Below are 26,855 nucleotides of genomic sequence, written 5' to 3' on the forward strand. Positions count from 1 at the left end.
TGATATGCCATTTAATGCCTACAAGTATTGGAAATACTTGTCAATGGCTTGCCTTTTCCCTCCGTTCTGTTCAATCTATTATATATCAATAAATGCAACGGCATGATTATTATATTATATTCTCCACGAGTTTAATTATTTCTTCCAACAATAAAGTGGTACATCCAATGTGATTCAGCTTGGGATAGCGACAATATTTAATAGAATAACTTCTTCCTTTCTCTCAACACACATGTGTATTTTTTTTTTTTTTTGAGAATAATTTTAAGAATATCATATCCGTGGTCATAAATTAATTATATTCATGAAAACGAAGGCTACAAAATATCGTATGTTTCAAATATTTGTAACCAATATATAATGATGCTATAGTATTTTTTCATTAGGTAATATTGCTTAAATAACAAAAACGATATAATCTCTTTATTTTTGATTATATATTATATACTGAGTTGAGTATGTGTAAAGAATAGAATAATAGAATCGAAGGTAAATAAGCAATATCAGTCTTTAGTATTAAAGTTTATATGCTTAAAGAGTAATTTTCTAATATATAAGAATAGGATTGAAAGGTTGATTAGGAAACTATTCGAAAAATCTATAATAATTTGATAATTTATAATGAATGCTATTAAAATTGGATATTAGTATACACACACACACATATATATATATATATATATGATATTCATCTTTACCAAATTTACAAATATAGTATGAGGAGTACAATCACCTATCATGTGCGCCTGTTGATTACATGTTCAAAATTCTTCGCTAGAAAACATATATTTATTTTCACCTTTATGAGGAATTAATTCCATGTCTGGCAGTTGTAAGGATTTATTCAAGATTAGATTTTCCTCAACTGGAGCATATATAAAGCTATTAGATGAAGAAGTATTGTGCTGAAGATAATTCCAATTCTGTTTTGGGGAAGGTATAGGATACATTAGAGGAAGATTTATATTTTGTTGGTGGTTATGATAGCTAGAAGAGCTTACAGTATCATTTGCAGAAGTAATTGAGGTATTATGATTATCATCTCTTTCAGTCTTAATAGAGTTTACTTGAATTTGCTGTTGAAAACTGGAAGAAAAGAGAGTATTTTTATAAGAATAAGTGGGCAATGATGATGATAATGTGGGTGATTCTATGGTTTCCTTTAATGATTGCTCTTTAACCCTATTAATTTCTTTTAAAAGTTTTTTATTCTCATTTTGTAATTGCATAATTTGATATTGATATCTGTTCTCTTTTGTTGTACTTTGTTTAACCCAGTCAAGAGCCTTTTCTACTATTTGACCTTTAGATGGACGGCGATGATGTTGGAGATTAGGAAGAATTCTAGCCAACTGTTGAAACTTGGTATTTAAACACTCTCTACGAGCGCGTTCAATAGCGTTATGCTCAGCCCTCTTTTCAGCTTTATTTGTAGATGTTTGATAGCGACTAAAAAGAAAAAAAAAAGGGGGGGAAGAAGGGAGTGAGGCGAACATGAAGATAAATATATATTACAAAGTTACGAATACTGCTTTAGCTAACCTATGCTTCTTTGAACCAAGGCTATTTTTGGATGCTGGTTCTTCTGTTGTAATCTTTTTTGTAGCTTCATTCTCTTTGTTTTCGACTATGTAAGGTGCTGGTAGTGATCTTTTTAGTTCCTTGGCAGATTCTGTTTCATTCATACTTTGATCATTTGGAAATAGTTCCGTAAACAAAAATATATCTTCAATTTCGTTAGTAGTATCAGCTTTTTCATATTTATTATTGTAATGAGTACTACAATGATACATCTTTTTTTCTTTATATATGACTCAATTAAAAAATCAGTTATATTGAAAACAACTAACAGATAGCTAAAAAAAAAAAAAAAAAAAAAAAAAAAAAAAAGATAAAGTGTCAGAAAAAGTCTTCAGCTTTTATATTACAAAATAAAAAACAAGCGTATTGTAGATATTGAATGGTCAATGTATTATTCACAGATTATATGTTTGATCTCAAAATATTAAATTGGCGAAATTTCTGTGAGACAATTTGTAACCGAGTTGCTACTGCTGCTTGATTTTTGTAATAATACTCCGAAGGGCCCCATGACTATTGTATCCTTGATTTATTATCACATAGTATTGTGCAATTTATATTATAAGGATAATCTCATTGCTCTTTACCTTTATATGAAGGAAGAAGGAAGGAAATCATTAATCTATCTAATAGATACAATAGTGATAATTGATGAAGAATAGATCAACGTAATGAAAATACCTATTAACTATGTGATCTGGTTTAAAACTGTTATCTAAAACCTTAATGTTGATCTTATACTCTTCCTTTATTCATAGATTATATACATAAATAAATTAAGCTAAGATATATAAGGAATTATAAGTTATGCAATTAAATGCCCATACTCCTTCTAATTAAAGTGAATTGGAGCTTTTAATTTACTTTGATAATAAAAAGAAGTAATCCTTTTAAATAATAATAAATTTACAACTTAATAATATATATATAAAATAACGATTTAAACTCATTATTTATAGTTTTTTTTAAGAGAAAAATAGCATATGTTATATATTTTATTTTTGTGCCTTTAGTAATAATAGTAGTTTAGCAACGGAAAAACAAAACAGATATAGTAAGAAAGTTATGTAAAATTTAGAATTTACAATAAGAAAGAGAAAGTAATTTATACGCTGCTGTATTTTATTATTATTATTATTATTATTATTGCTTATATTTTTATCTATTTTTTTTCTTTTTTTTTTTTTTGGAAACGACTAAAGATTATTATGACAATTTAAAAGGAACTATTAAAAGAATGTTTCAAATATATAAATAAGAAACTATGCCAAAAAGAAAAAATTGGAAAAGGTTTACATATTAAACCAGACCAGGAAAATAACAGACTATCTTATACAACAGAAAATTAATAAATAGAATATTCTTGAGCCTAATCCGAATAGTATATTTTGTCATCACAACTATTATTATTCAAAAATAAGAATAATAAAAATCTTAAAGAAAAAAAAAATTTTTTTTACAAAATAGTCAATTTAACGTGAATCATAAAAAACACAGAGTTACATACACGTTGCTCTTCAGACTTTAATAATTCTTATTTGAAACTACATATTTATTAACTTATTTAGTTGTAACACTATTTATAATTTTGTTTTCCTACTTTAAGCATGAAGGCTTACTTTTTATGTTTATATAATAGATACAAGTAATAAGTAAACTAATCTATAATATTACAGAAAATAAAGAAGAGAATGCGTATAAACTGAAAATTCAATTATGACTATTTATAAATTCAGTGTAAATCTTCTTCTACTTCTTTATCATAACAATGATTTAAGGGCAATGATTATCTCTCAATGAACAGATTTGTTTGGTTAAACACTGCCTAATCAAACAAATTTACGGATATTATCCAGCTATGTTCTACAAGCGTGAAATAAACAATATTGATTATCAACAGCTGCTGGGAGGACATGCTGAACTGTAATTAGCTCTACTGAAGATATATCAATAGTACATTTTATGGGGTTAACCAAACTTAAACTTTTCACAAATAGCAAAAATTGCTGAATAAGTGCAGATGTTTAACCCATTGGAAATAGATAAGCTAAAGAGCAACTCCCACCAGTGACTGAGTGTTAAACAGCAATTGTATACAATAATTCTTCACAGATATTGATCCTATTGCATGTAGTATCTAGACAAAACTATTTTCAATTAATTAGATTTTTTTTTTGTAATGAAGCACATATTTCTCTTTCATTAAACCCTACCATAAAAAGCCTTAAACTCTTATTATTAATGTTGTTAGACAAGTATAGGCATTGCATACCTTCTAATGAACCGATTAGAACAAGTTCTGAATATGAGCATAAGTAATATTATTAAAAATGAATTACATAATATAGGATAAACTATATAGCTGTATATAAAGTAAACATATCACATCATACTGTATATAACATCTTGTAAATGATATAAAGCTTATGGACATACAATCATGTAGATCTGTCAACTAAATAAGACATCGCGTCAATTCTAGATATTTATTTTTTATAACCTTGATAAAAGATATAAGTCATCTCTGATACAGTAAAATAAAAATGTAAAAGACACCAGGAAACTATACTCGGATCAAACACTCATTTTTTTTTTTATTTAAAGCCTCAGTCAGGTCATTATAACACCTAATAGATAATCCATATAGATCAGTATCTTGAATCAACAAGACGTATATATTTGAACACCAACATTGTTTCATGTTTCACCTTCTTTCATAATTATTTTTAATTCTTTCTTTGATTCAGGGTTCATTAGTAGTTGTTTAGACACGAAATAATCTTTATCTTTAATTCTCCTTTTATTACCTTCTTTATATTGATCAAACAGTCTCAAATTATACTTATATTTTGTCTTCTTTCTTTTTATTTTTCAAATATAATTTATATCATCACAGTGTAAACTAAAAAGCTTAGTATAAACATAAAGACCATCACCTTTCTGGCAATATGCTCTTAATTTAGCTTTGTAGTCGGTTCGTTTCGAAGATTTTTACATTAGTCTTTTCTTATCAAATAAACCATTTGTTGCTTTTTTATTGTTAATCTTCTTTGAAAAAAGCTTTATGGCAATTAAAGATCTTGATACATTTATAAAGCAAGTTTCTTCCTCTGTTGCTAGATTACCTTTTATTTGAAATATAAGATTTACTGAAACCAGACATGCGAGTCTCTTTTAAAACAAATTCAACACCATCTTTTTCTAACATTTCTTCAATTATTTTTTTTTCAAGCTCATTAATGGGTAGGGTAGATTAATAGTGCTGTTAGGTGAATAGAATTTATTTATTTTTATAAGGGGTAGTAAAATAAACTATTTTTCCAAATAACTGGCTTAATTCTTTTTTTGTTTGTAAGGGGCGATGATGGATGCTCAGAGTTTTATTATTGTCAGTTAATGTTACGACTTATAAATTTGAATTAATAAAAATATGTATTTTTTGATAAAAAAAAAAGGAAAGATTCAAGATTAGATAACTAAAGCTGCTAAAACGAATACTTATGCTGATTTAAAGCAATATATATATATATATATCACTCAAAGACGTTTTTTTGAACGTTGTTTATTGACTAAGAAAGATTTATAAATTTCTCAAGCGTCATGAATTGTATTCAAGCGAATTAATATATACATACGCATATTTATTATATGATAACAGATTATAAAATTTGGAGAAAAAAAATTAACAAATTTAGTTCCTTTTTTACTATTGTATACACGGTGATATATTACATCAAGTATAGTTTATGCGTATTAACAATCGTTTATATTTAAATTGACAGCTGAATTGTAATTATGATTAGTGGTACCTTAAATTCAGATCTAAAATTGTTTATTACTGTATTTGTATTAATACCAGCACTGTGTATGAATATTTGGTTTAACTTTTAACTTTATTTTTTGTAAATAAAACAATATTATACTTATTTTATTATTATATGCAAATATGACAAATTCGGAAGAGATTATAATAACAGAAAGCATAAAACAGAATATTTACCCTTTTACACCAATAAATTCATATTCGCCTTTCTGATTAAGGGTAAAGAAACGAGGCTTCCATTGAATACCTTCCTTTTGTCGAGTTGCTGTTTCTTCACGTTGTCTATTTTCGATAAATGTTTTTTCGTCTGTAGCTGTATCCATATCTTTTGCAAGTATTCCAGCAGTTACTTTTGACCATAGTCTATTTATTTTAGTTAGTTAAAAAAAGAGGGGGAAGGGGGTTAAAGTCTATTATTTTTTCTTTTTGATTATAAATTTACTTTATGACTTACTTTCTTGATTCATTCCATTCTTGATTTTCTAGTGGCTCAACAAGTTTTGGAATAATTTCGTGCTTAGAAACATTGAAGAAAGATTGTTTTGAAGAGGAAGACTAAAAAAAAAAAAAAAAAAAAAAAAAAAAAAAAAAAAAAAAAATGAATGACATAAAAGAAAATGAATATGGAGGAGTCTATTACCTTTCCTTTTATAAATAACTCTTGAGTCCAAATACCTGAAATTTCATGCAAAACTGCTCCTACAGATTGACGTTTAATTTTACCAATGACTGAGTGATATTGACCAGAAAAAAAGCCCTATATATTATTATATGTTAATAAATAAATGTAATAATAATAGTAGTAGTAATAATCATAATAAAGACAGCAGCATAGTAAATTTTATAATACCTTAGTTTTGAAATCTAGTTCGCAAGTAAGATCATTTGACAGACATTTAATTATGGATTGATCCCCCATTTCCATGACCATTTTTCCGACTTAATGAAGAAAAAAAAAAAAGAACGTTAATACTAAAACTTAATATGAATATAAATAAATAAATGTATATATTTGTGTGTGTGTGTGTGTGTATAATACTAACTACATACATAGAATACCACGTGCATATACATTTGGATTAGAAATTTCATATGTTTCATTTTGTAATCCACTAAAAGTAATACGAGTATAACCTTTCATGATAGTAGCAGCGCTATTACCAAGGAATTTTGCTTTTGGATGCGCTTCACCAGTAATAAATATACCATGTTCAGGTATAGAATAATAATATACAGAAATAGGAGGATGATGAGAAACTTGTTCAGCAATATATAATCCCTTTGAACCATCGTTTAATTTATATTCACAACGAAAGAATTCTCCAAGAATTGGATTATAAGGTTTCTTTACACCCTATATTTGATTATGTAAGCATTATACAGAAGAGAGAGGAAAAAAAAAAAAAGATAGATGTATTATTTACTTTCGGTTTAACATGCCAACCTGAAAGAAAAAAACGACAAACTTCTACGAATCGTTGCACAGGATCAGTGGTTTTAGAAGCTCTGATAATAATGTTATTGCAATGTATATATTGAAAACCTCTTCTTGTAAAACTTACTTAACGAGCAATTCTGGGTGACTCATAAAGTCTGTAAACTTTTCAAGCAGACTTCTTGGTTCTAAAACAAATGTTGGTAAAGTTACACGAGAGAGATCAGTTCCCTTTCGTAATTGAGAAATGAGCCCCATAATGATGCTATGATTGTGATCTTCCAATACTTCAGTGTTGTCATTATCATCTTCTAAATGCTTAGAACATTTTCTATTCATATTGACTCTAACCTGTGAATAGAAAAAGGAAAGAAAAAAAAGAAAAAACGTGATTTTATGGACTTTATTTTATATGTATAAAAAAAAAAATCTATTTACCGCTTTAAAACATTTACAAGATTTTTATCATTTCTTTTGTCCCATGAATCCCTAACTTTTGGGGAGGAGAAGGGAAGGGGTTTAGTGTAAATGATTTTTTTTTATGCTTATATTCTTATAATTTCTTGCTTTTATAAACTTATAGATCAACATCAAAATAATATGGCACAAAGAAGGAGAGAACTTTTCTTTTACGTAATAATAATGATAATAGGCAATCAATATTCTTATGTGTCTATTAACGAGTCTTATTACATCTATCATAGATAATATTGCCTTTTTGAACAAATGAACGTTAATAAATTGCAGCTATGTTTGTACGAAATTAAAATAGGATAAATTAATAAAAGTGTTCGGGGGTCCGGTATAAAGTCACGTGATAAACCGGTTGTCAAAGAACATATACTTCCTTTAATTATATTCATCCCTTACATCCTTAGAAACCTTCTTTCTTATCGACACAGGTAAAGAATCATCAAACACAAACATTCATCAAGCATAGCGTACTCACTATTTAATTATTTTTATTTTGTTTTTGATATTGTACAATTAATATAATTTGGATGGATTCAATTTTTTACATTATACTTTTTTCCTGTTTATGAATTTTGGCTCTTTTTTTTTTTTGAATTGTGGAAATTATAAACATTAGACTATCATGCCCGCCTTAGGTTTGCCCGCCGATGTCAGTGCCACTGCTGATGGTACCCGTAGATTGTTCAACAAGTGGACTTATGACGATGTTGAAGTCAAGGATATTTCTCTTCAAGATTATATTCAAATCCGTCAACAAGTTTACTTGCCTCACACTGCTGGTCGTTTCGCTGTTAAGCGTTTCCGTAAGGCTCAAGTAAGTATTGATTTTCATACAGTGAGACGGAAAAAAGTGATTAATCTGAATGAATAGTGCCCCATTGTTGAACGTTTGACCAATGCTTTGATGATGAACGGTCGTAACAACGGTAAGAAGCTTATGGCTGCTCGTATTGTTCAACACGCTTTCGAGATCATTCACCTTTTGACCGATGCCAACCCTCTTCAAATCCTTGTCGATGCCATCATCAACTGTGGTCCCCGTGAAGACTCTACCCGTATTGGTTCTCAAGGTACTGTCCGTCGTCAAGCTGTTGATGTCTCCCCTCTTCGTCGTGTCAACCAAGCTATCTCTTTGTTGACCATTGGTACTAGAGAATCTGCTTTCCGTAACATCAAGACTGTTGCTGAATGTCTTGCCGATGAATTGATCAACGCTGCCAAGGGTTCTGCTAACTCCTACGCCATTAAGAAGAAGGACGAACTTGAACGTGTTGCTAAGTGTAAGTTTTATTTAAAACAAAAGGTTAAAAAGTTATTATATTCTAACTTTTTTTTATTACACAGCCAACCGTTAAAATTATATTATTTTGGTTATTATTGTTACAGCAATAAATACGTTTTTTCTATATTTCAATCAAAAAAAAAAAGGAAATAGGGAGAGTTTATTTGGTTTTATCATTGATATAAAAAAGAAACCAAGAATTTATTTATATTTTTTGATTATTTATTGATTATCTTCTTGAGCATAATATAATTTGCGTTCATCAATTTGCTTTTCTATTGCAGCTAATTCAGGGATTCTGAGATAGGCAGTTTTATAATACTGAAGAACCTTATCTAGTGATAAATGAGGAATCAAATTTCTATAAAAAAAAAATTATTAAACTTTTCTATACAATGTATAATCTTACTTACTTTCTTGGTGCAACTTTTAGACAATGCTCAGCATCCATATGTAAATCTAATACGCAATCATAATGAGCTCCAGGACTAAAGGCAATTCGTAAAGAATATTCTTTTTCAGTCCCATTATGTCGATTTCTTTCATATAATTCAAATGTTATTTGTGTTAAGACTATAATATAATAATGTTAATATCATCACACACACACACACACACACGATTTGTATCTATCTTACAATCAAGTTCAGGTAAAATGGGACGAGGAAATTTAGTTGGTAAACCAGATAAATAGACCAAGTTCAGCAGAGCATGTACATGAGATTCTGTGATTTGCATATCAGTTAGTATTTAACAACTACTATTATATTTGTATACATATTACCTTTTGTAAAATAAAGTCTTGTTTTTGGCTTTTCTGATACTTTAAAATCTTCTAAATCATGCAAAATACTCTTCAACAATGGTAAACCAATTAACATACCAATTGTCTTCTTTTCTTTTTCAGTAATACCATATTCTTGCGGCGCAACAAAATCAAATAATGCTTTTACATAAGCATATAAATTATGAAGATCTTCATTAACCGTTTCTGATGATCCTTTTTCGGTACAATAGTTTGAAGTATCAGAAATATTGATTTTCGTTGTGCTAAGATTATTATTATTATTATCTTCATTATTCATTGTTGATGTTGAAGAAGAGGAAGGAGAATCAGAATTGTAAAAGATAGCTTCTAAGAACTGTCGATTATGTAAAGCATCGTATTTTAAAGAATCGTATAATTCAGGAATACCAGAAGGATCAGGACAAAATGGTTCTTTTTGTAGCACATCAGAATCACTACTATCGTTGGGTTCATTTGAACAAAAATGATTAAACATCTTTTCCCATCTTTCTCTAAATAAATTAGGTGATTCAAAACAACACCAACGACGTTGTAATTGATCTACATCTTTGGTTTCCCAATTATTTCTCATTGTTGCTCGTAAACGATTCATAATACTTGAGACTTCTTGAAGGATGACATGAGGCTGTGGCATATTAGCAGGCCAGCCTGCTTGTGCTAATAAAATGGTTGAGATTTCATAACCAGGGCGAAGTAATGATTTCAATTGTTTCTTTACTGCATCCATTTGCTCTTTAGCTGAATTACTATCATCAAGTAAATATTTACTCTCTGATATAACACCCTCAATTGACTCGGGTCTACCAAGAAAATAACGGGTAAAAACATCAGCTAAAAAAAAAAAAGAAAAAAAAAAAAGAAAAAAAGAAAAAGGAATAGCTTAATATTAACCGGAGTGTATAATATATATATGTATACATGTATAAATATGTATAATAGGCTACCTGTTGCACGCACTCTACGTTCAGAGCTACTCCAAATCTTAATATCATCCATAATATGCTTGTTCAATATCTTCATATCTTTTCTAAGATTTTCACCTAAATCTCTAGATTGGTGTAAACCTGCATGAGTAAACTGTAATAAATAGATAAATAAAAGAGTCAATAAAATAATCTATATATGTATATGTATACATATACATATATATAATTTACCTCACCACCCCATTTAACATTGACTTGTAGTTTTTTGAGTGAATTTGATTCTTTATCGAAAATGGGTTTAACTTGAACTTTTGTACCAGGTAATTCGCTTTTTCTTTCTAAAATTTCTTTGAGTGCTAGTAGTTTCTTTTCGTCCTCTAGCTTTTTATCCAAACACTTGGTAATTGCATCTATCACTAATTGTAATTGATGCTTTTGTCGAAACACAACTTCCTGAGTACTTCCATCCAAGAGATCAATAAAAGGTTGTGCAACTAATGATATTTTATGTTTATTTTTAGGTGTGCGATCACCATGACGAAATACTGCAGCAAAGCCCTTTAATCTCCATGAATTTTCTGGTAAAATTTCACGAGGTATATCATGAATAGTAGCTGAAGGTCTTCGCACCATAGATTGTAGAAAAGCTTCACTTAATAATCTAGCACATTGGTCATAGTAGTGTTCATTGCCTTTGACAAAACTCCAGCCATTAACATCGATTACATAAGATTTCCCTTTCACTCTCAATAAATCAAAACCGCAAATCATTTGTCCAAAAGCTTTTGAGACTTTGGCTGCAATTTCTTTTTCTTCGGTTGTTAATTCTGTAACGTATCTAATTTCTTTTCCTTCTGTATTACGTTTAACAAGACCATCAACAGTAGGAGATCTTCATAAAATCGAAAATAATAATAAAAAAAAGTAAGTTAATGATATTATATACATATATAAATGATAATAATAAATTGCTAGCTTACTTTCTAGTTTCTGCATGTACATAGGTTGGGCCTACTGTATAAACCTTGATATCTTCAGAATTCTCGGTAACCATCATTGCTTCATAAATCCAAGAGCCTTCAGATGCTGGCATATTCAGGTTTGGATCAAACTCACTTGACTTATTACCAATCTATAAATGATATACATACATATATAAGTTGATTAGAATGATATCCTATATACTATTTCAAGTAACATACTTTTCTGAATAAACGCCTACCACCTCCTCCTCGCTCTTTATCAAAATAAATATTTATATTATGATTCTCACTATCTACAGGTTTTTCTAAAAACGTTTTTGAAAGGAAAGCACCATCCACTTCAACACCTTCTTCAGAAATACGATAGTGTTTTGTATTCTTTACATATTTTCCTAATATACGATGAATATCCATTCCTGATATTTTATGAAATGCACGCGCAGCTTCAGGTTCTACTTTTACTCCACCATCACGCGATATAACAAGACGTGGAGGAGTAGGTACACCAACGGCATCTAGTATAGCAAGAACAATTCGACGATCCCATAATAATGATTGCATATAAACATCATTTACAACAAATGGCTTTCGAAGTTCAATATATTTAATAGCTTTATCTAGCGGAAATCCTGCTGAAAAGAAGCAAATCAAAAAATCACATCCAGGCCAATTCTCTACTTCTATTATAAAAAGTATAATATGTGAGTACATGCTGTGTTGTTATGCATTTGTGACTGTTGCTGCTACTTGTATTATTGTACCCTCATCAATAATCGTCTTATCACCAAAAATTACAACTTCAAAATCTCCATATGTAAGCATTCTATCCAATATATATCGCATAGGTTTTGACCTAGCTTTTTATCCATAGCGCAGACACCGATAACATCTATTACGTTTAAAATAATTCTAGCATTCGTTTTTTTTTTTTAATGTTAAAATTTACATGAGGCTTTTTCTGATGATTTATTTCTTAGTAGAGATGGCATTTATTCTATAAAAATAAATAAAATAAATAAAATATAATTGTATGAGGAAGAAAAAACAAAAAAAAAAAAAAAAAAAAAAAAAAAAAAAAAAAGAATTGTCTGTGGGTTTTCTAATTTTTATTTTTATTTCTGAAACTATTATTTCTTATTTTGACAAGTTCACTATGTGTAATGAGACTGTTTTTTTTTTTTTTTTTTTTTTTTTTTTTTTTTTTTTTTTTTTGTTTATCATTTAACTAAAAAGAAGCATAGCCAATTAAAACAATAAAAAATGCATACTACTTAAAAAAGTTACATTAAAACAATGTAGTGAATCACAAAAAAAAAAGTCTATTATGTATTACACAAATATTTTTAATAACTTCATTTTTATTTAAATGATCATATTCCCTTGCCATTATCCATAGACTTTATGTACTTTTTTTAATACACATTTTTAATAGTTTGATTGGAATTTATAGTTAATAATATTGAATTAGCTATTTTTATAGAAATTTATGGTCAATATTAAATTGCAAGAGAATTTTAATATTATTATTTCTTTTCTTAGTATAATCGAGTAGAAATGATGTTATGCATACTTAATTACATATAAGCTTGATATCATTTTTGTTTTTATTTTTATCATGCATTTACATATTAGAAAAGAAAGAGATGTGGGTTACATTTTATTCAATATTTTTTTTTAAACTAGTGTAAATGACGCATCATGTAAAAAAGATAAAAAGTATTATGAAGTTTATTCAATATAAAAATAGCATAGTACATATCTTTTGTATTAATTATATCGCTTACTATTATCTAAATTACAAGATATATATTCTATCTATTATTTCATATCATATATGATAAGCTTAAATAATATAATATTCAAAAATTAATATAAATATAAACGATACTGTATATCTAATTGGAATAGCATTTAGCCAATAATATATCTTTGTCAACATCAGATTATTAATAACTATTACTCGTTATTTTATCAGGCTAATTTTAGAACATTATAGTAAATTTTAGCAAAAAGAGAATTATGAATTGTGTCAAGACATGGTACCTGAAGAAGCAAACTATGTCAAATAATATTGTATGCTGGTGTTTAATTTGGTTGAATCAAGGTTGTACCTTAGTCGTCAAATATTGATTGGCTATTATCAATTTCCGTAGATCAAATACACCTAATGTAGGATCAAAACATCTATAAAAGATACCTGTTAAAAAACTATAAAACGAGCTGGTCATTTTGGGGAAAACCTTCGATTGTCAGATTCTAATTTTCTTTACAAAAAATTAAAATAAAACAATATAACAGATTCTCGAAGACTTTTTTCTGTCTATTATTATTTTTTTCTTTTTTTTTTTCCTATTACCGATCTAACAAATCTTATAGATGTATCGAAATTTAAGACGATTATATGAATCATTGTAAAAGAAGCTTTATTCTTGTTACGATTAGAAAAATCTATCTGTATAAAAAACAACTGTAATATCTCTAGGATTGCTAAAACGGTTTCCAGAGAACTCCTTATAATTAGCACAATCAAAGAAATCTTTATATACTTGTCATGATTGTAAGATTTATAACTTAATTCAATAAGATAAATAGTCAAAATAGAATACATAGTGCATTTGTACAATAATTCTGTCTATAAACATATTTAGTATATTTACCCTTGTATAGAAAAATAATTAATTAATAAAAAGTCCTACATCTAAAAATATACTTTCTTCTATTATTGTTCTGCTGAATATAAATTTATAAAAATAACTTTATACAAGTTAAACTGGGGTAAACTAAGAATAATACAAATACGCGTAATAATTGATTCTACTCAGAATACACGTATTAGTTATAAAAATAAATATATACTAAAGACATGAATCTATAATTATAACTCTTAGTAATCCTTCTATAATTATATTATCAAATACAATTTGTTATATTTTTATTTTCTTATTACTCATCATCCTTATCCACAAAATATATAAATACTCTTACATTATTCACCCTTATTTTGTATAACTCATAACTTATAACTAATAACAATACTTGTATTGAATTAACTTTTAATAAACTTATTGACAAGTCTCAACGTACTTCTTCTGTCTTATTTTCTTTTACTTTATTTCTTTTATTTAATTAATTAAACTTACCTAAACCACAACAATACTCCGGGACTTGATTCATGATTAGATTTGTATCGTAACATTGATCTTGCTTTTTTTGTCAGCCAGTACTTCGGATGAGAGATCTCCAAATGACATGGCTTTCAACTTGGAATTAGGATTATACGTTAATTTGTTTTTGAATCTCTTTTCATGATAATAAAGACATATTAGTTCTTGATAATCTATGCCAAGTAATTTGCAATCATTACGATAGGTATCCTGTTTTTGACTTTTTATAGAGGACTTTTTTTTAAGCAAGAAACCTACAGCATCTCCAGACAATATGTTTGCATCAGGTTCTGTAATATATAATTCAATTTAGAAGTAAATAAAGTATATGTATAATACTTTGTAATAACTTTACCTAACATCAACTCATCATTATCTCTGATAATGGTATTTGTGATGGAACGTAAATAAAAAATGAAAGAGAAAATAGAAGAGAGAGAATGTTGTATATATGATGATGTATTACAAAATATAGTATAGATATTCAATCATTATCAAAGAGGGATGATGTTATCATATATTAGTGGTGCACTTCATGTACACGATACTAATCTACTTTAGTATATGAGACACACTTGTGTTAGAATGAAACTATAAAATTACAGAGATGTTATGTAATAGATGTCTTAAACATGAAAGAAGAATAGTTGCTGATCAATATATAAAATACTTAATATTGAAAATTAATTACCTATAAGAAGCACTATCTTCAGTATGGTTATGCACAATTATAAACAATCTCTAAAGAGTTATATAGAATAGAAACTTGAGGAGTTGATTAGAAGATGATAGAGATATGTGTTTCAATAAAGAAACAATATTGTATCAATTCGAGATCATTCTGAAGTTCTAAAAAAAAAATTATTTAGTTTAATTTGAGATACCATTGGTAACTAATTATTTGAATCAGATTAGCATTTGAAACATAACTGACAGCTGAGATTAATTGATCAGTCAGGTTCTTCATTATCAAGGTTAAACAAGATTCATAATTATCTATTGGATATGTCTATGGTTTTATAATATTAAATCAAGAAGTTTTACCCGTTTCCAGAAGATATAAATAAGGATCCATTTTGTATAATTTTAAAGAGACAGCTTTTTTGAAATAAAAGAATTAAACAAAGTTTTCACAGACTTTTATCGTTTCTTATATTTTTTCTTTTATATTATTTTCTTCTTAATCAACAGAGAAAGGGAACAAAAGGAAGCATAGTTTGAGACTGTTTTATTCAATTAAAAAATAAAGAATAAAAATTGAAGGTTAAAAGAAAGTTAAAGATTATTTTGTGTCTACACAACTGTTTGTATTTATATTAATGAATCCTGAATCAAAGAAATAAAAATAACCGTCAAAGAACATGAGTCATGAAACAGTGTTAGTATTCAGGTATACATCTTGTTGATTCAAGAGACTGATCTATGGATTATCTATTGGGTGTTATAATGATCTGATCAAGTTTTAAATAAAAAATTTATTGTTTAATCTGAGTATATGTTCCTGATATCTTTTATGTTTTATTTTATTGGATCAAAGACGACCTGAATCCTTTAACAAGGTTATAAAAATAAATATTTAGAAATGATACGATGTCTTATAATTGATATATCTAGACAATTGGATGTCAATAAGTTTTATATTATTTACAAGATGTTTTATACAGAGTTTTATTTCATATTCAGGTTTATATTTTATCCTGTATTATGTAATTCATCTATTATAATATTACTTATGATTATATCCAGAGCTTGTTCTATAACAAATAGTTCTAAATGTTGTGATTGTAGTAGCCTTTATAATTAAGTTAATAGAAATAAACCATCATTTATTACATAATAAAGAGGTTATTCAAATAAAACTAATATATCGCGCTTCACAGCATAATATTCATTCTACTCTCAGTTTTGATAATAGTCATTGTTAGAGTATTCGAGCATTAAAAATAATTATATACATTATATTATGTAATAATAAGAATTCAGTAGGTTTATTACTGTTCTATTCAATTACATAATTATTTATAAGTCATACATATTATATATAGAGAGCTATAAAGATAAATATTGTTATGTAATAATATCTTATAGGATAATAATAATAGTAGCATATAAATAATTGGTATTGCTATAGCTGACATATTCACTGTGAATTAATATTGACGCGTCGCTCACCCCAGAAATAATAATTTAATATTTTTAGTAACAGCGACAGCTCAGGCAGAAAAGAATAAAAATAGATTTTATTGTAGGCAGAATTATTCGGAGAAAATATTTATGACTAATGCTTTATTATAGCAATATTTGCTTATCCAAATCATAGTTCTATTAATATCACTTACCTTGCAAAAACATATAAATAACCCTTTACATTTTCACATAATTTTTCCTTGGACAATTTTTTGTATTATTCTTCTCAATAAAAACTACACGAAGTTTTCACAGACTTGTCTTTTGTCTTTTTCTCTTTCTTTAACTTTTTGCTTATCAAAACAGAAATAAACTATCATTTATTCGAATAAAACTAATGTATTGTACTTCACAGCATAATATTCACTCTACACTCAGTTTTAATAATAGTCATTGTTAGAGTATTCGAGCATTAAAAATAATTATATACATTGTATTATGTAATAATAATAAGAATTCAATAAGTTTATGACTGTTATATTGAATTACATAATTATTTATACAAGTCATACATATTATAGATACATCTATAATGTTGAATATTGTTATAGAGGGAATATTCACTATAAATTAATATTAACGCGTTGCTTATCCCAAAGACAATAATCGTGTATATTTTTAATGTCAGGAACAGCTCAGGCAGAAATCTGCATACTGCATGCAGAGTTATTTGGAGACAACATTTGTGCATATTTGTGCATAAAGGCTTTATTATAGCAGTATTCACTTATCTAAATCACACTCCTATTAATATGACTTATCTTACAAAAACATATAAATAGCACTCGTCATTTTTCCATATTATTTTTCTTCGTTGTACAATTTTTGTATTATTTTTATCTTCAATAAACTATACAAAGTTTTCACAGATTTATTCTGTCTTATTCTTTTGTTATGTTTATCTTATCAACATCTCCTCTTATTTTGTCTATTGATTCTGTACGGCAAATTATATTCTACTTTTATTGGCTGATTATTTACTTCGTTGCATCATAACGAGCAGTAAGCAGCCTAAATCGGGTCACGTGACGCGCTGGACCCTACTACCCTTTTTATTCATTTTGATGCCATCATGTCGGAGTTTGAATGAATTAACGTATATGAAATTAAAACTCCGCTACGCATAGACTTTCTATGCTCCGATTTTTGCAAAGTTATCTTTTCAATGGTATAATTGTACTTGGCGATTGTATATCGTAATTTTTTGTTTTGGCGTTCAATTCCATTGGTATTCGTTTTTCGTTATTATCTAAACCTTTATATTTAAAGAAAACAAGTAAATAAAAGAGTGTACCTATTAACAATTACCTTAATTACATCATACCTTTCGCTTTTGACCTTTGGATCGTAAATCTTCACTTACAAGCCCATTACTTGTAATTTCAATTTCTTCATTAATTTTAATTTCTTCGTTAATTTCAATTTCTTCATTAATTTCAATTACAGATTCCTTAAGTCTATTAGCCCTTTCACGCTTCTGTTACAATTGCAAAAACGATTTCTTGCTATGTGGCGTATTTAAATAAGTAAGGAATTTTTTGGTAAATGTCTTCTCTAATTTGGTGTCATGATCCCTTGATTCATTATAAAGTTTTAGACTTTGAATGGCTTCGTCATAAAGAGAATGTCCAGTTGTGAATGGAACATCCACAAATAGAAAATAGTCATCCAAAATGTTTTCCAATCCCCATAGTCGGCGAGAGATAGGCATTCAGATATACCTATGCATTACTTGTTTGGTTATTTAACTTTTTTGCTATTAATGTTTTTTAACATTTTAGCTTGCGTATTTCTGACATTGTTTTTTCTTAATAAGCTCTGAGAAGAAAAAGCAATAGATTATTATAAAGCTTTTTGTTGTGGTTTAGGTAAGTTTAAGGATTAAGTATAAAAAGAAATAAAATAAAATAAAAAGAAAATAAGGCAGAAGAACTACGTTGAGACTTGTCAATAAGTTTATTAAGAGTTAGTTCAATACAAGTATTGTTCTTAGTTATTAATTATAAGGGTTAATAATGTAAGAGTATTTATATATTTTGTGGATAAGGATGATGAGTAATAAGAAAATAAAAATATAACAAATTGTATTTGATAATATAATTATAGAAGGATTACTAAGAGTTATAATTATAGATTCATGTCTTTAGTATATATTTATTTTTATAACTAATATGTGTATTCTGAGTAGAATCAATTATTACGCGTATTTGTATTATTCTTAGTTTACCCCAGTTTAACTTGTATAAAGTTATTTTTATAAATTTATATTCAGCAGAACAATAATAGAAGAAAGTATATTTTTAGATGTACAGTAAGTGAAAAAACTGGTGCATAAAAATAATTTTTTTAATTTTTTGACTATATCTCTATGAGAATGCATAGTACATATATGAAAATAGGCTAAATATTAGCTATAAAGAGCTCATATATGTTTGTGAAATTTAAATAAGATTGGTCAATTTTAATTGGACAAAATATACATTAGAAGCTTTATTACGTAATCAACATAGAAACAAGGAGAAGGTAAACTTAGTTAATATTTTGTGTATCCTCCTTTAGCTTTAATAACGGCCTGAACTCTTGATGGCATACTCTCGTAGTAAGACAACATATCTTCTTTCTGGAACTTATTCCATTCTTTGTCGATTCTATTCCATAATTCATTGATGTTCTTTGGGTGTGTTGGATATTCTGCCAATCTTATCTTTAAGTGATGCCAAAGGTTTTCTATGGGATTTAAATCGGGACTATTAGGTGGCCATACATGCATATAGTTTATACCTTTTGTTTCAAGCCATTTTCTAGTGAATTTTGATGTGTGCTTTGTGTCACCATCTTGTTGAAGGATAACATCTTCTTTACTCCACCCATAGTACTCTAATGTATCCATGTATGTAGTCCCTAGGATATACGTGTATCCTTCGGAATCAAGAGTTTTATCTTCTATTTTACATGTATAACCTGGTCCTTCGGCTGTCATACAGCCCCACATCAATAAAGAGCCGCCACCATGCTTTAAAGTTTGCTTATAGTGATGAGGACGAGTAGGATGACCCCTTTGCTTCCAAGTATATTGAACCCCATCTGATCCCCATAGATTTATCTTTGTTTCATCTGAGAATATAACTTTCTTCCAGTCTTCAACTGTCCATTCTTTATATTTCTTAGCCCAATAAAGTCGTTTCTTCATATGCTCGTATCTGAGAAAAGGTTTCGATTTTTTTAATGTTGCATAAAGGCCAAGCTGATATAAAATTTGAATTGTTCGACGATAACTGATATTTATATGATTGTGCTTCAGCCATTGGTGGGCAGCTCTGGCTGTGGGTAAAGAACCACACCTAACTTTAAAACGCAATGTAACTGCTGTTGTTGTGCTTAAATTAGAGGTTCTACCACCAGAGGGTCGTTTATAGCTAGGGTTAAGCTTCTTTTTCAACCTATTAACTGTCCATTTTGATACCCCAGTGCGTTGAACAATATCAGCAGTAGACACTCCATCAAGAATAAATGCTTTAATTCAGTTGTGAGTTTCTCGACTATGTGTAAAAGGCATTTTATGAATAGTAGTGATAGATAAAAAGATATAGAAAATAAGGCAAAATGAAATAGGTGAACCCTGCTTATTTATATATCTCATTAAAGTGAAGCAGTGCCTCCGTGGTGTGATCCATAAATAATGACGTAACTATACGTAACTATGATAATATAGTCATAATTTGTAAATATGACGTATTTTTAGAGTGTCAAAAAATGAGTTTATTATAAAAATCACATGACGTAATGTAACGTTACACAACGTCACTATCCTGTCTAGTGTTTTATACTCTTTCAATTGCATTTTAGATCAACTTTCTATCTTAAGGGAAACACGAGATACAACAATTTTACGTTTTATGCACCAGTTTTTTCACTTACTGTATAAACTGACGCATGCAATATGAACAATAATAAAAATTAAAAAAATTAATACAAAGACTAATATGAATATGAATAAATATATTTTAATACCTTTGACTTGTCTTGTTTCTTTATTTTTTTTACTGAATAAAATAAAAAAATGTCGATATATATCATAGATTTAAAAAATAAACTGGAAACCATTATGATAGTATATTTTGTATTCTTTTTTTTAATGATGAGTTGATGGAGATCAATGGTAATGTTAATTTTGTTAAAATAATTCAACATTGCAGTAATTAGAGAACAGATTCTCACTATTGATACAATTAATATCGCTAATGTGGACTGGAATTCATTACTTCTCTAGAAATCCGTGTTCTTCTGATTAAAAGACTGAAATTGAGATTAGGTTTTTTAAAATTTTTAAAAATGAGATGAATGAAATTAAATAAAATAAAAAAAATCTTTGTCATTTTTTATTTAAAATGAGTAATCACTGATTTTTTTATGAATTTGATCTTAATTCTCTTTTTCTCTTTTTTTTACATGTGTTGTAATCATGTTGACGTAACATTACATAAATACAATTATAATAATTGAAAAAAGAATAACTAGATTTCCCTAATTAACAGTTACATTAGATTTATTTTTTCACATGTGTTATTTTAATTAATTAACATCAATGTTCACATCAGCATAAATAAAATAATCATATATTTTGTTTATTAGTTGTCCAACTAAATACTTTAATTGTTCTCCATTTCAGTTAATAATCTATATATATGTTTTTTTTAATTTTTGCTGTTTTGTATATTTGTATATTAAAAAAAGAAGATTTTAAAATCTTATCGTTTTTTTTAACTGACGTCAGTAAAATAAGAATATTTACATTTTAGTAAATATTTTCTTGCTGGATTAAATAGCCGCCAATTTTAGCTGTCAGCTTTAAAAAAAAATAAACAAAGAAATTGCAAAGTGCTTTTCAAATTCAGATTAAACCTTCAAATTTCAATTTCCGTTAGTCTGATTGGCTAAAGCTCCAAAATTTATAATTTTTACAAGTGATATTGCTCACAACCAAAATAAAAAATATTAATATTTGCAGTAAACATGTATTTTTTTTTTACATATATTCAAAATAATTCAATATATAATGTATATTATATTTTTTATTTGAACATTCTATAGTAAAAATTGATAAAATTATAAACTTTAAAATTTTACCAAAATTTTGCATATAACCTGTATCGTAGTAGGTCCCGGTTATTAAAAGTTTTTCCGGTGGACTAAATTTTTTGTGTGCAAATTTTATATTTCTATACCACTTGTCAACAATGATACGTCTGCGGTGCTTAGGTGTCAAATAATAAAATAAATACTGATAAACTAAACTTAAATATAAAAACTAAATAAGACTCAAACTCAAATAACCAAACGAAACGACAATCTTGACAATATCTTCTTTATCCAAGTTCTTCTCTTGACAATGTTTATTAATATTCTTTTTCAATTGCCTCAGCTGTAATTGTAGTACTCAATGCACGCAATTAATTTATTATCAAAAAAAAGCTCTCTTTATTAAAGATTTAAGAAAAATAAAATATTTATCATAATTATAAGAAAACACCCGGAAATAACTACAAGTCACGTGACACTGGAAGCAATTTGGTGTGTATTATCCTTGAATTCGACCTGTAAACAGATGTTTCAAATAGTGATTCCAGGTTACCTTTAAACGGACGTTTAAAGGGTATCCTTGAATCACAGCTTGAAACAGATGTTTAAAGGTACTGTATTACATCTGTGAAAGCTCTGAAAAAAACACGAACTGACCTTCATTTTAGAATTATATAACCCTTTTCATTTGCTACTTCTTTAACGACAGCATCCTTTACTATTGGCCTTATTATGAATGATTCTCATTTTATGTTTACATTTAATTGGACCATATACACATCTTTTTGTGGCTTTTATATTACATATCCTTTTGCTTTATTGGTTTAAAATATTATATATTATTTATTTTGTAGGCCTTTACATGCCATATATAGAATCTTATTTATAATATTTGTTTACAAAAAACGCGATTTTTATTTATAAAAATAATAATAATAATAATAATAATAATAATAATAATAATAATAATAATAATAATAATAATAATAATATAATAATACAATAATACAATAATACAATAATACAATAATACAATAATACAATAATACAATAATAATATAGAAAATATATTTATATAATATTGTATTCATTGCATTTCTTTGTATAGTCGAAATAAAGTATTGTATATAATAGAAGAAATACTTACCTTTGATACGTCTTCATTAGCACAAACACTTGTATTAGCCAGTAGAACCTTTTGTAATAACATGTGCAGTAGTTACAAGAATCTTTATCTATATATCAATAATTAAAAATAAATAAATATTAGCTATTGTAATCCTATAGAAGAAATTATACTCTACTCTAAAGTGTTTACCTTTTAAAGGACCCAAAAGAAAAGCGATTAGTAACTGCCAATGTATGCCAGAATTAACTAGAGAAAGTAATACTATTTATACAAATTAATAAAAGTTAGAATTAATAATAAGATAGAAAAATAATACATACCAAAAAGTATTTGAACATATCGTTTATCCTTAGGCACAAAGAAGGAATAAAAGTAAAAAGAGTGGCACTTACTAAATAGTAAACATATAACAGCATAAGATATAAATTGAAATAAGATTTATACAAAAAAGAATAGCTTACCTTATATATTATAACAACTTATCTATTATTACAACTTATATATTATTGCAACGTTTCCTATTAATATTATTCAGTCGAAGAGTTAAATGAATCGATCGATATCAACTTCGTATTACATAGAATACTTACCTTCTTTGATAAATACAAGTTGCATTTTTCCTATTTTTTTTTTTTGAAAATAAAAATAACGCGTCAGTATAAGATTATTGTCTTTTATCAAATGATATTATATTAATGAATGACAATTAAAAGGATATACTTACCTAATAGCTATCATTGATTAGCATTAATGTTGTAAAGAAAATAATTGAGAAAAGATAAAAGAAAGATAAAGAAAAGATAAAAAAAGGAAAGAAAGAAAAGGAAAGAAAAAAAAAAAATAAAATTTTTTCGTCGAAAGTTAACTGAATTATATAAACTTACTGAGACACGTAGTGGTGGTGATATCAAGTGTCATTACAAGAGGAAAATGAAACTGGAATTAAATATACTTATAGTACATATTTTTAATTACAAAGTACTAACTCACTAAGCAACAATATAACAATAACTCTAGAAAGTTGAAAAAAGAAGGACAGTATTTGCTGTACATGGTGAGGCAATCTCTCAAAGGCTACAATTGCCGTACAAGACATGTCAAATCTTCTTAAAGGAGGAGTACATGTCTGATGAGCTTGGAAATGTAACGTTATTGAAGAGAAAGCGTCCTATTCTATTTGGAGAAGTAAACTTGTAAATCAAAAAAAAATACATTTGTATTTCATTATTATAACACAAACTAATATGTATTGTTGCCTTTTTTTTCTCTACAAGCTGCAATCTCGTTGTATTAAGTTATCAGTATTATCATAGTCCAATAATCATATACTATATAGAAAAAAAAAGCGAATATTATCATGTTAATCGGCTTGGTAAATGTAAATTACTTTTATTCACGATTGACATCGTAAACACACAATTACTCATGGCTCATTACGCATTGAGAAATAAATGTAAATAATATAAAAAGCTGTTATAATTGTTCTGAATGATGTTAAACTTTTTTTTATTTTTTTTTCTAATTAATATAATGTGTTAATTTAAATGGGTAATAATGTTGACATTATATACATGATTGAACTTTATAGCGATAGGTGAATGCATGCGTATTATACATTTGGTACATTAGCATCTATATTTTTGGTTATTGATGGTTGCATGTTGACTAATTATAGTGATTCCTATAAACGCTTTAATAAAGACAGTAATAAATCTAAAGAACTAAAAAAAAAAAAAAAAATCACAGTGGCTCGTGTTATTTGACATAGTTGAGTTTCAATAACAATTTAAATTTTATGTTTCTTTTTTAAATAAAAAAAATACAAAGCACATTTGCATGTTCATCATTTAAATCGTTTTTTATTTATTATTGCAACAATACGATATTCACTTCATTATTTTCAAAACAGATTACTATGTATTTTTATAATTTATTTATTTTTTTTTTGAAATTGAAATAAAATTAGAGTTGAAATGTGTTGACATTAACATTAACCTTGGAATCTGCTCATTACTCATTAAGCTCATTATTATTATTTTGTTTGCTGAATACAAAAAAGATGAAATAATTACACAAATATAAATAATTTTTATATACTTTATTCTATTGAATATAATATAAAGAGACAACATCTATTAATCATATTATTCAAAAAAAATGAATATGTGTTTATTTTTACTTTATTTTTTTTTCTACCTTTTTATTTTTCTATTTTCTTTTTTCTACTCTTTTTTTTGGACCACTTTTTTTTATATTTTTTTTATACCTTTTTTTTTATACCTTTTTTTTATACTTTTTGTTATAACCTTTTTTTACTTTGACTTTTTATTTTATTTTTATGTGTTTAAAACCTACAACAGCTTGCTTACTTTGAAAAAAGACATCTACATTTAAAATACCGATATTTTTCATAGAATAAGCTCTAAAAATACTTAATTTTTTCAAAAAAAATGACAAAGTACTTTAAAATACAGCAATTTTTTTTTAATTTTTTTATTTAGCCAATAATTTTTATTAAAATCTCTCAATAAAAAAAATATATTTTACAGCTAAAATTGACAAAATATAAAAATTAATAAAACAATGAGTTTTTGCAGTACACTTTTCGTTTTTTTTGTATATATGTTTATAAAATAACTATACTAATATGAATATAATTTTTATTTGGCAGTTTTATATCAAAAAAACCAAAAAACCAAATTTCACCAAAAACAGTGAAAAAAAATTAATGCTTAAACATCTGTGTAAATATCCTGGAAACACCTCTTGCTTCCAGTGTGACTGGTAACTTTAGAAGTGTAATTTGGGAGTTATTACTCACCTTGTCAACAACAATTGCCCTTATAGCTCAGTGGTAGAGCGTTTGTCTTGTAAACAAAGGTCCGTTGTTCAATCCACGTGGGGCAATTTTTTTCTATTCTGCAGTAGCTGCGGGAACTTGCTTAACTTTTTTTTTCTACTTTATACACTATGTCTGGGTGTCAACGTTTAGTATAATTTACAAAATTGGTTAATTCTAAATGTTTAATTGGCTAAATAAAAATATTACTTTGTTTTTTTTGGTAAAACTACAATATGAAATAAATGAATTTAGTAATTTGTATATCCTTCTTTAGTCTTAATGACAGCTTTAGTTCTATGTCAACTTTTTGGCACAGTTATTTAACGTTTTTTTGTGTGGGTAGGGTATTGACCTAATCTTGATTTTAACTGATTGCCGATGTGCTCAATAGAGCTCAAGTCTGGACTATTAGGTGCCCACGTATGCATATAGTTAATGCCCTCCTGTTGAAGCTGTTATAGAATAAGCTCTGGATATAAGCATAAGTAGTGTTATAGTGACCCACGAAACTGGCCCAATGTTCTGCATTTTTTTCCTTTAGTGATACATTACTCGCCGTTAGAACAAGCTACATACACAATTCTTGTATCACTATAACCACTGAAGAGTTCTCTACATACTTATATATAATTTAATGTGGAAATATAATTTATAATTTAAACAGAAATTAAAGTTTAAAAGAATGATGTACACTATTTCCCAAAATTATTGGGCGAAAAAAGTGAAAAAAAATGGACCTGTTGTATATATGATGATGTATTACAAAATATAGTATAGATATTCAATCATTATCAAAGTGGGATGATGTTATCATATATTAGTGGTGCACTTCATGTACACGATACTAATCTACTTTAGTATATGAGACACACCTGTGTTAGAATGAAACTATAAAATTACAGAGATGTTATGTAATAGATGTCTTAAACATGAAAGAAGAATAGTTGCTAATCAATATATAAAATACTTAATATTGAAAATTAATTACCTATAAGAAGCACTATCTTCAGTATGGTTATGCACAATTATAAACAATCTCTAAAGAGTTATAGAATAGAAACTTGAGGAGTTGATTAGAAGATGATAGAGATATATGTTTCAATAAAGAAACAATATTGTATCAATTCGAGATCATTCTGAAG

At 27.3% G+C, this 26,855-nt stretch overlaps 7 protein-coding genes and 1 non-coding gene across 8 annotated transcripts; 2 read left to right on the forward strand and 6 right to left on the reverse strand.

The window, feature by feature from the left end:
• Positions 1-405: 405 nt before the first annotated feature.
• BX663DRAFT_506445 (uncharacterized protein) lies at positions 406-1,867 on the reverse strand. The gene is made up of 2 exons (XM_051527189.1): positions 699-1,867; positions 406-628 (listed from the first exon to the last, which is right to left on the reverse strand). Exon 1 carries the CDS (start codon positions 1,494-1,496, stop codon positions 762-764), a length of 735 nt encoding a protein of 244 aa, XP_051384092.1. The 5' UTR covers positions 1,497-1,867; the 3' UTR covers positions 406-628; positions 699-761.
• Positions 1,868-5,469: 3,602 nt separating this feature from the next.
• On the reverse strand, positions 5,470-7,326 carry BX663DRAFT_506449 (uncharacterized protein). The gene is made up of 8 exons (XM_051527190.1): positions 7,278-7,326; positions 6,967-7,190; positions 6,829-6,910; positions 6,455-6,758; positions 6,255-6,343; positions 6,045-6,161; positions 5,859-5,959; positions 5,470-5,767 (listed from the first exon to the last, which is right to left on the reverse strand). Exons 2-8 carry the CDS (start codon positions 7,176-7,178, stop codon positions 5,578-5,580), a joined length of 1,095 nt encoding a protein of 364 aa, XP_051384093.1. The 5' UTR covers positions 7,179-7,190; positions 7,278-7,326; the 3' UTR covers positions 5,470-5,577.
• BX663DRAFT_506452 (uncharacterized protein) lies at positions 7,108-7,988 on the reverse strand. Its single transcript, XM_051527191.1, has 3 exons — positions 7,930-7,988; positions 7,278-7,741; positions 7,108-7,190 (listed from the first exon to the last, which is right to left on the reverse strand). Exon 2 carries the CDS (start codon positions 7,539-7,541, stop codon positions 7,359-7,361), a length of 183 nt encoding a protein of 60 aa, XP_051384094.1. The 5' UTR covers positions 7,542-7,741; positions 7,930-7,988; the 3' UTR covers positions 7,108-7,190; positions 7,278-7,358.
• Positions 7,930-8,747, forward strand: BX663DRAFT_506454 (40S ribosomal protein S5). The gene is made up of 3 exons (XM_051527192.1): positions 7,930-8,127; positions 8,185-8,593; positions 8,658-8,747. The coding sequence occupies exons 1-3, from the start codon at positions 7,936-7,938 to the stop codon at positions 8,666-8,668; spliced, it is 612 nt and encodes a 203-aa protein (XP_051384095.1). The 5' UTR covers positions 7,930-7,935; the 3' UTR covers positions 8,669-8,747.
• Positions 8,748-12,351, reverse strand: BX663DRAFT_542389 (histidine phosphatase superfamily-domain-containing protein). The gene is made up of 10 exons (XM_051530813.1): positions 12,259-12,351; positions 12,074-12,201; positions 11,532-11,992; positions 11,310-11,461; positions 10,561-11,221; positions 10,348-10,480; positions 9,380-10,234; positions 9,234-9,320; positions 9,009-9,168; positions 8,748-8,956 (listed from the first exon to the last, which is right to left on the reverse strand). The coding sequence occupies exons 2-10, from the start codon at positions 12,153-12,155 to the stop codon at positions 8,818-8,820; spliced, it is 2,730 nt and encodes a 909-aa protein (XP_051384096.1). The 5' UTR covers positions 12,156-12,201; positions 12,259-12,351; the 3' UTR covers positions 8,748-8,817.
• A 5,528-nt stretch (positions 12,352-17,879) lies between these two features.
• On the reverse strand, positions 17,880-18,374 carry BX663DRAFT_485579 (uncharacterized protein; the record flags this gene model as incomplete). Its single annotated transcript, XM_051524621.1, has 3 exons — positions 17,880-17,912; positions 17,988-18,120; positions 18,148-18,374. 3 exons carry the CDS (start codon positions 18,372-18,374, stop codon positions 17,880-17,882), a joined length of 393 nt encoding a protein of 130 aa, XP_051384097.1.
• Positions 18,375-22,585: 4,211 nt separating this feature from the next.
• On the reverse strand, positions 22,586-23,967 carry BX663DRAFT_542391 (uncharacterized protein; the record flags this gene model as incomplete). The annotated part of the gene is made up of 8 exons (XM_051530814.1): positions 22,586-22,598; positions 22,890-22,977; positions 23,061-23,132; positions 23,192-23,262; positions 23,462-23,491; positions 23,596-23,602; positions 23,756-23,807; positions 23,923-23,967. 8 exons carry the CDS (start codon positions 23,965-23,967, stop codon positions 22,586-22,588), a joined length of 378 nt encoding a protein of 125 aa, XP_051384098.1.
• Positions 23,968-25,708: 1,741 nt separating this feature from the next.
• Positions 25,709-25,777, forward strand: BX663DRAFT_t68. Its single transcript has one exon. It is a non-coding gene; the product is annotated as a tRNA-Thr (tRNA).
• The last annotated feature ends 1,078 nt before the right edge of the window (positions 25,778-26,855 follow it).

The sequence above is a fragment of the Cokeromyces recurvatus genome (genome assembly GCF_025118155.1).
Source record: "Cokeromyces recurvatus strain NRRL 2243 chromosome Unknown BX663scaffold_9, whole genome shotgun sequence".
NCBI lineage: Eukaryota > Fungi > Mucoromycota > Mucoromycetes > Mucorales > Mucoraceae > Cokeromyces > Cokeromyces recurvatus.

Excerpts from the sequence above, each read along its gene's own strand:
- BX663DRAFT_506445 (XM_051527189.1), bottom strand. The coding sequence starts at position 1,496 with ATGTTCGCCTCACTCCCTTCTTCCCCCCCTTTTTTTTTTCTTTTTAGT.
- BX663DRAFT_506449 (XM_051527190.1), bottom strand. The coding sequence starts at position 7,178 with ATGAATAGAAAATGTTCTAAGCATTTAGAAGATGATAATGACAACACT. Across the intron at positions 6,344-6,454 it reads ATATGCACGTGGTATTCTAT|TCGGAAAAATGGTCATGGAA; the intron begins GTATGTAGTTAG and ends TTCTTCATTAAG. Across the intron at positions 5,960-6,044 it reads AGTTATTTATAAAAGGAAAG|TCTTCCTCTTCAAAACAATC; the intron begins GTAATAGACTCC and ends TTTTTTTTTTAG.
- BX663DRAFT_506452 (XM_051527191.1), bottom strand. The coding sequence starts at position 7,541 with ATGATAGATGTAATAAGACTCGTTAATAGACACATAAGAATATTGATT.
- BX663DRAFT_506454 (XM_051527192.1), top strand. The coding sequence starts at position 7,936 with ATGCCCGCCTTAGGTTTGCCCGCCGATGTCAGTGCCACTGCTGATGGT. Across the intron at positions 8,128-8,184 it reads AGCGTTTCCGTAAGGCTCAA|TGCCCCATTGTTGAACGTTT; the intron begins GTAAGTATTGAT and ends CTGAATGAATAG.
- BX663DRAFT_542389 (XM_051530813.1), bottom strand. The coding sequence starts at position 12,155 with ATGCGATATATATTGGATAGAATGCTTACATATGGAGATTTTGAAGTT. Across the intron at positions 11,462-11,531 it reads GTAGGCGTTTATTCAGAAAA|ATTGGTAATAAGTCAAGTGA; the intron begins GTATGTTACTTG and ends TATCATTTATAG. Across the intron at positions 9,169-9,233 it reads CATTTTACCTGAACTTGATT|TCTTAACACAAATAACATTT; the intron begins GTAAGATAGATA and ends ATTATATTATAG.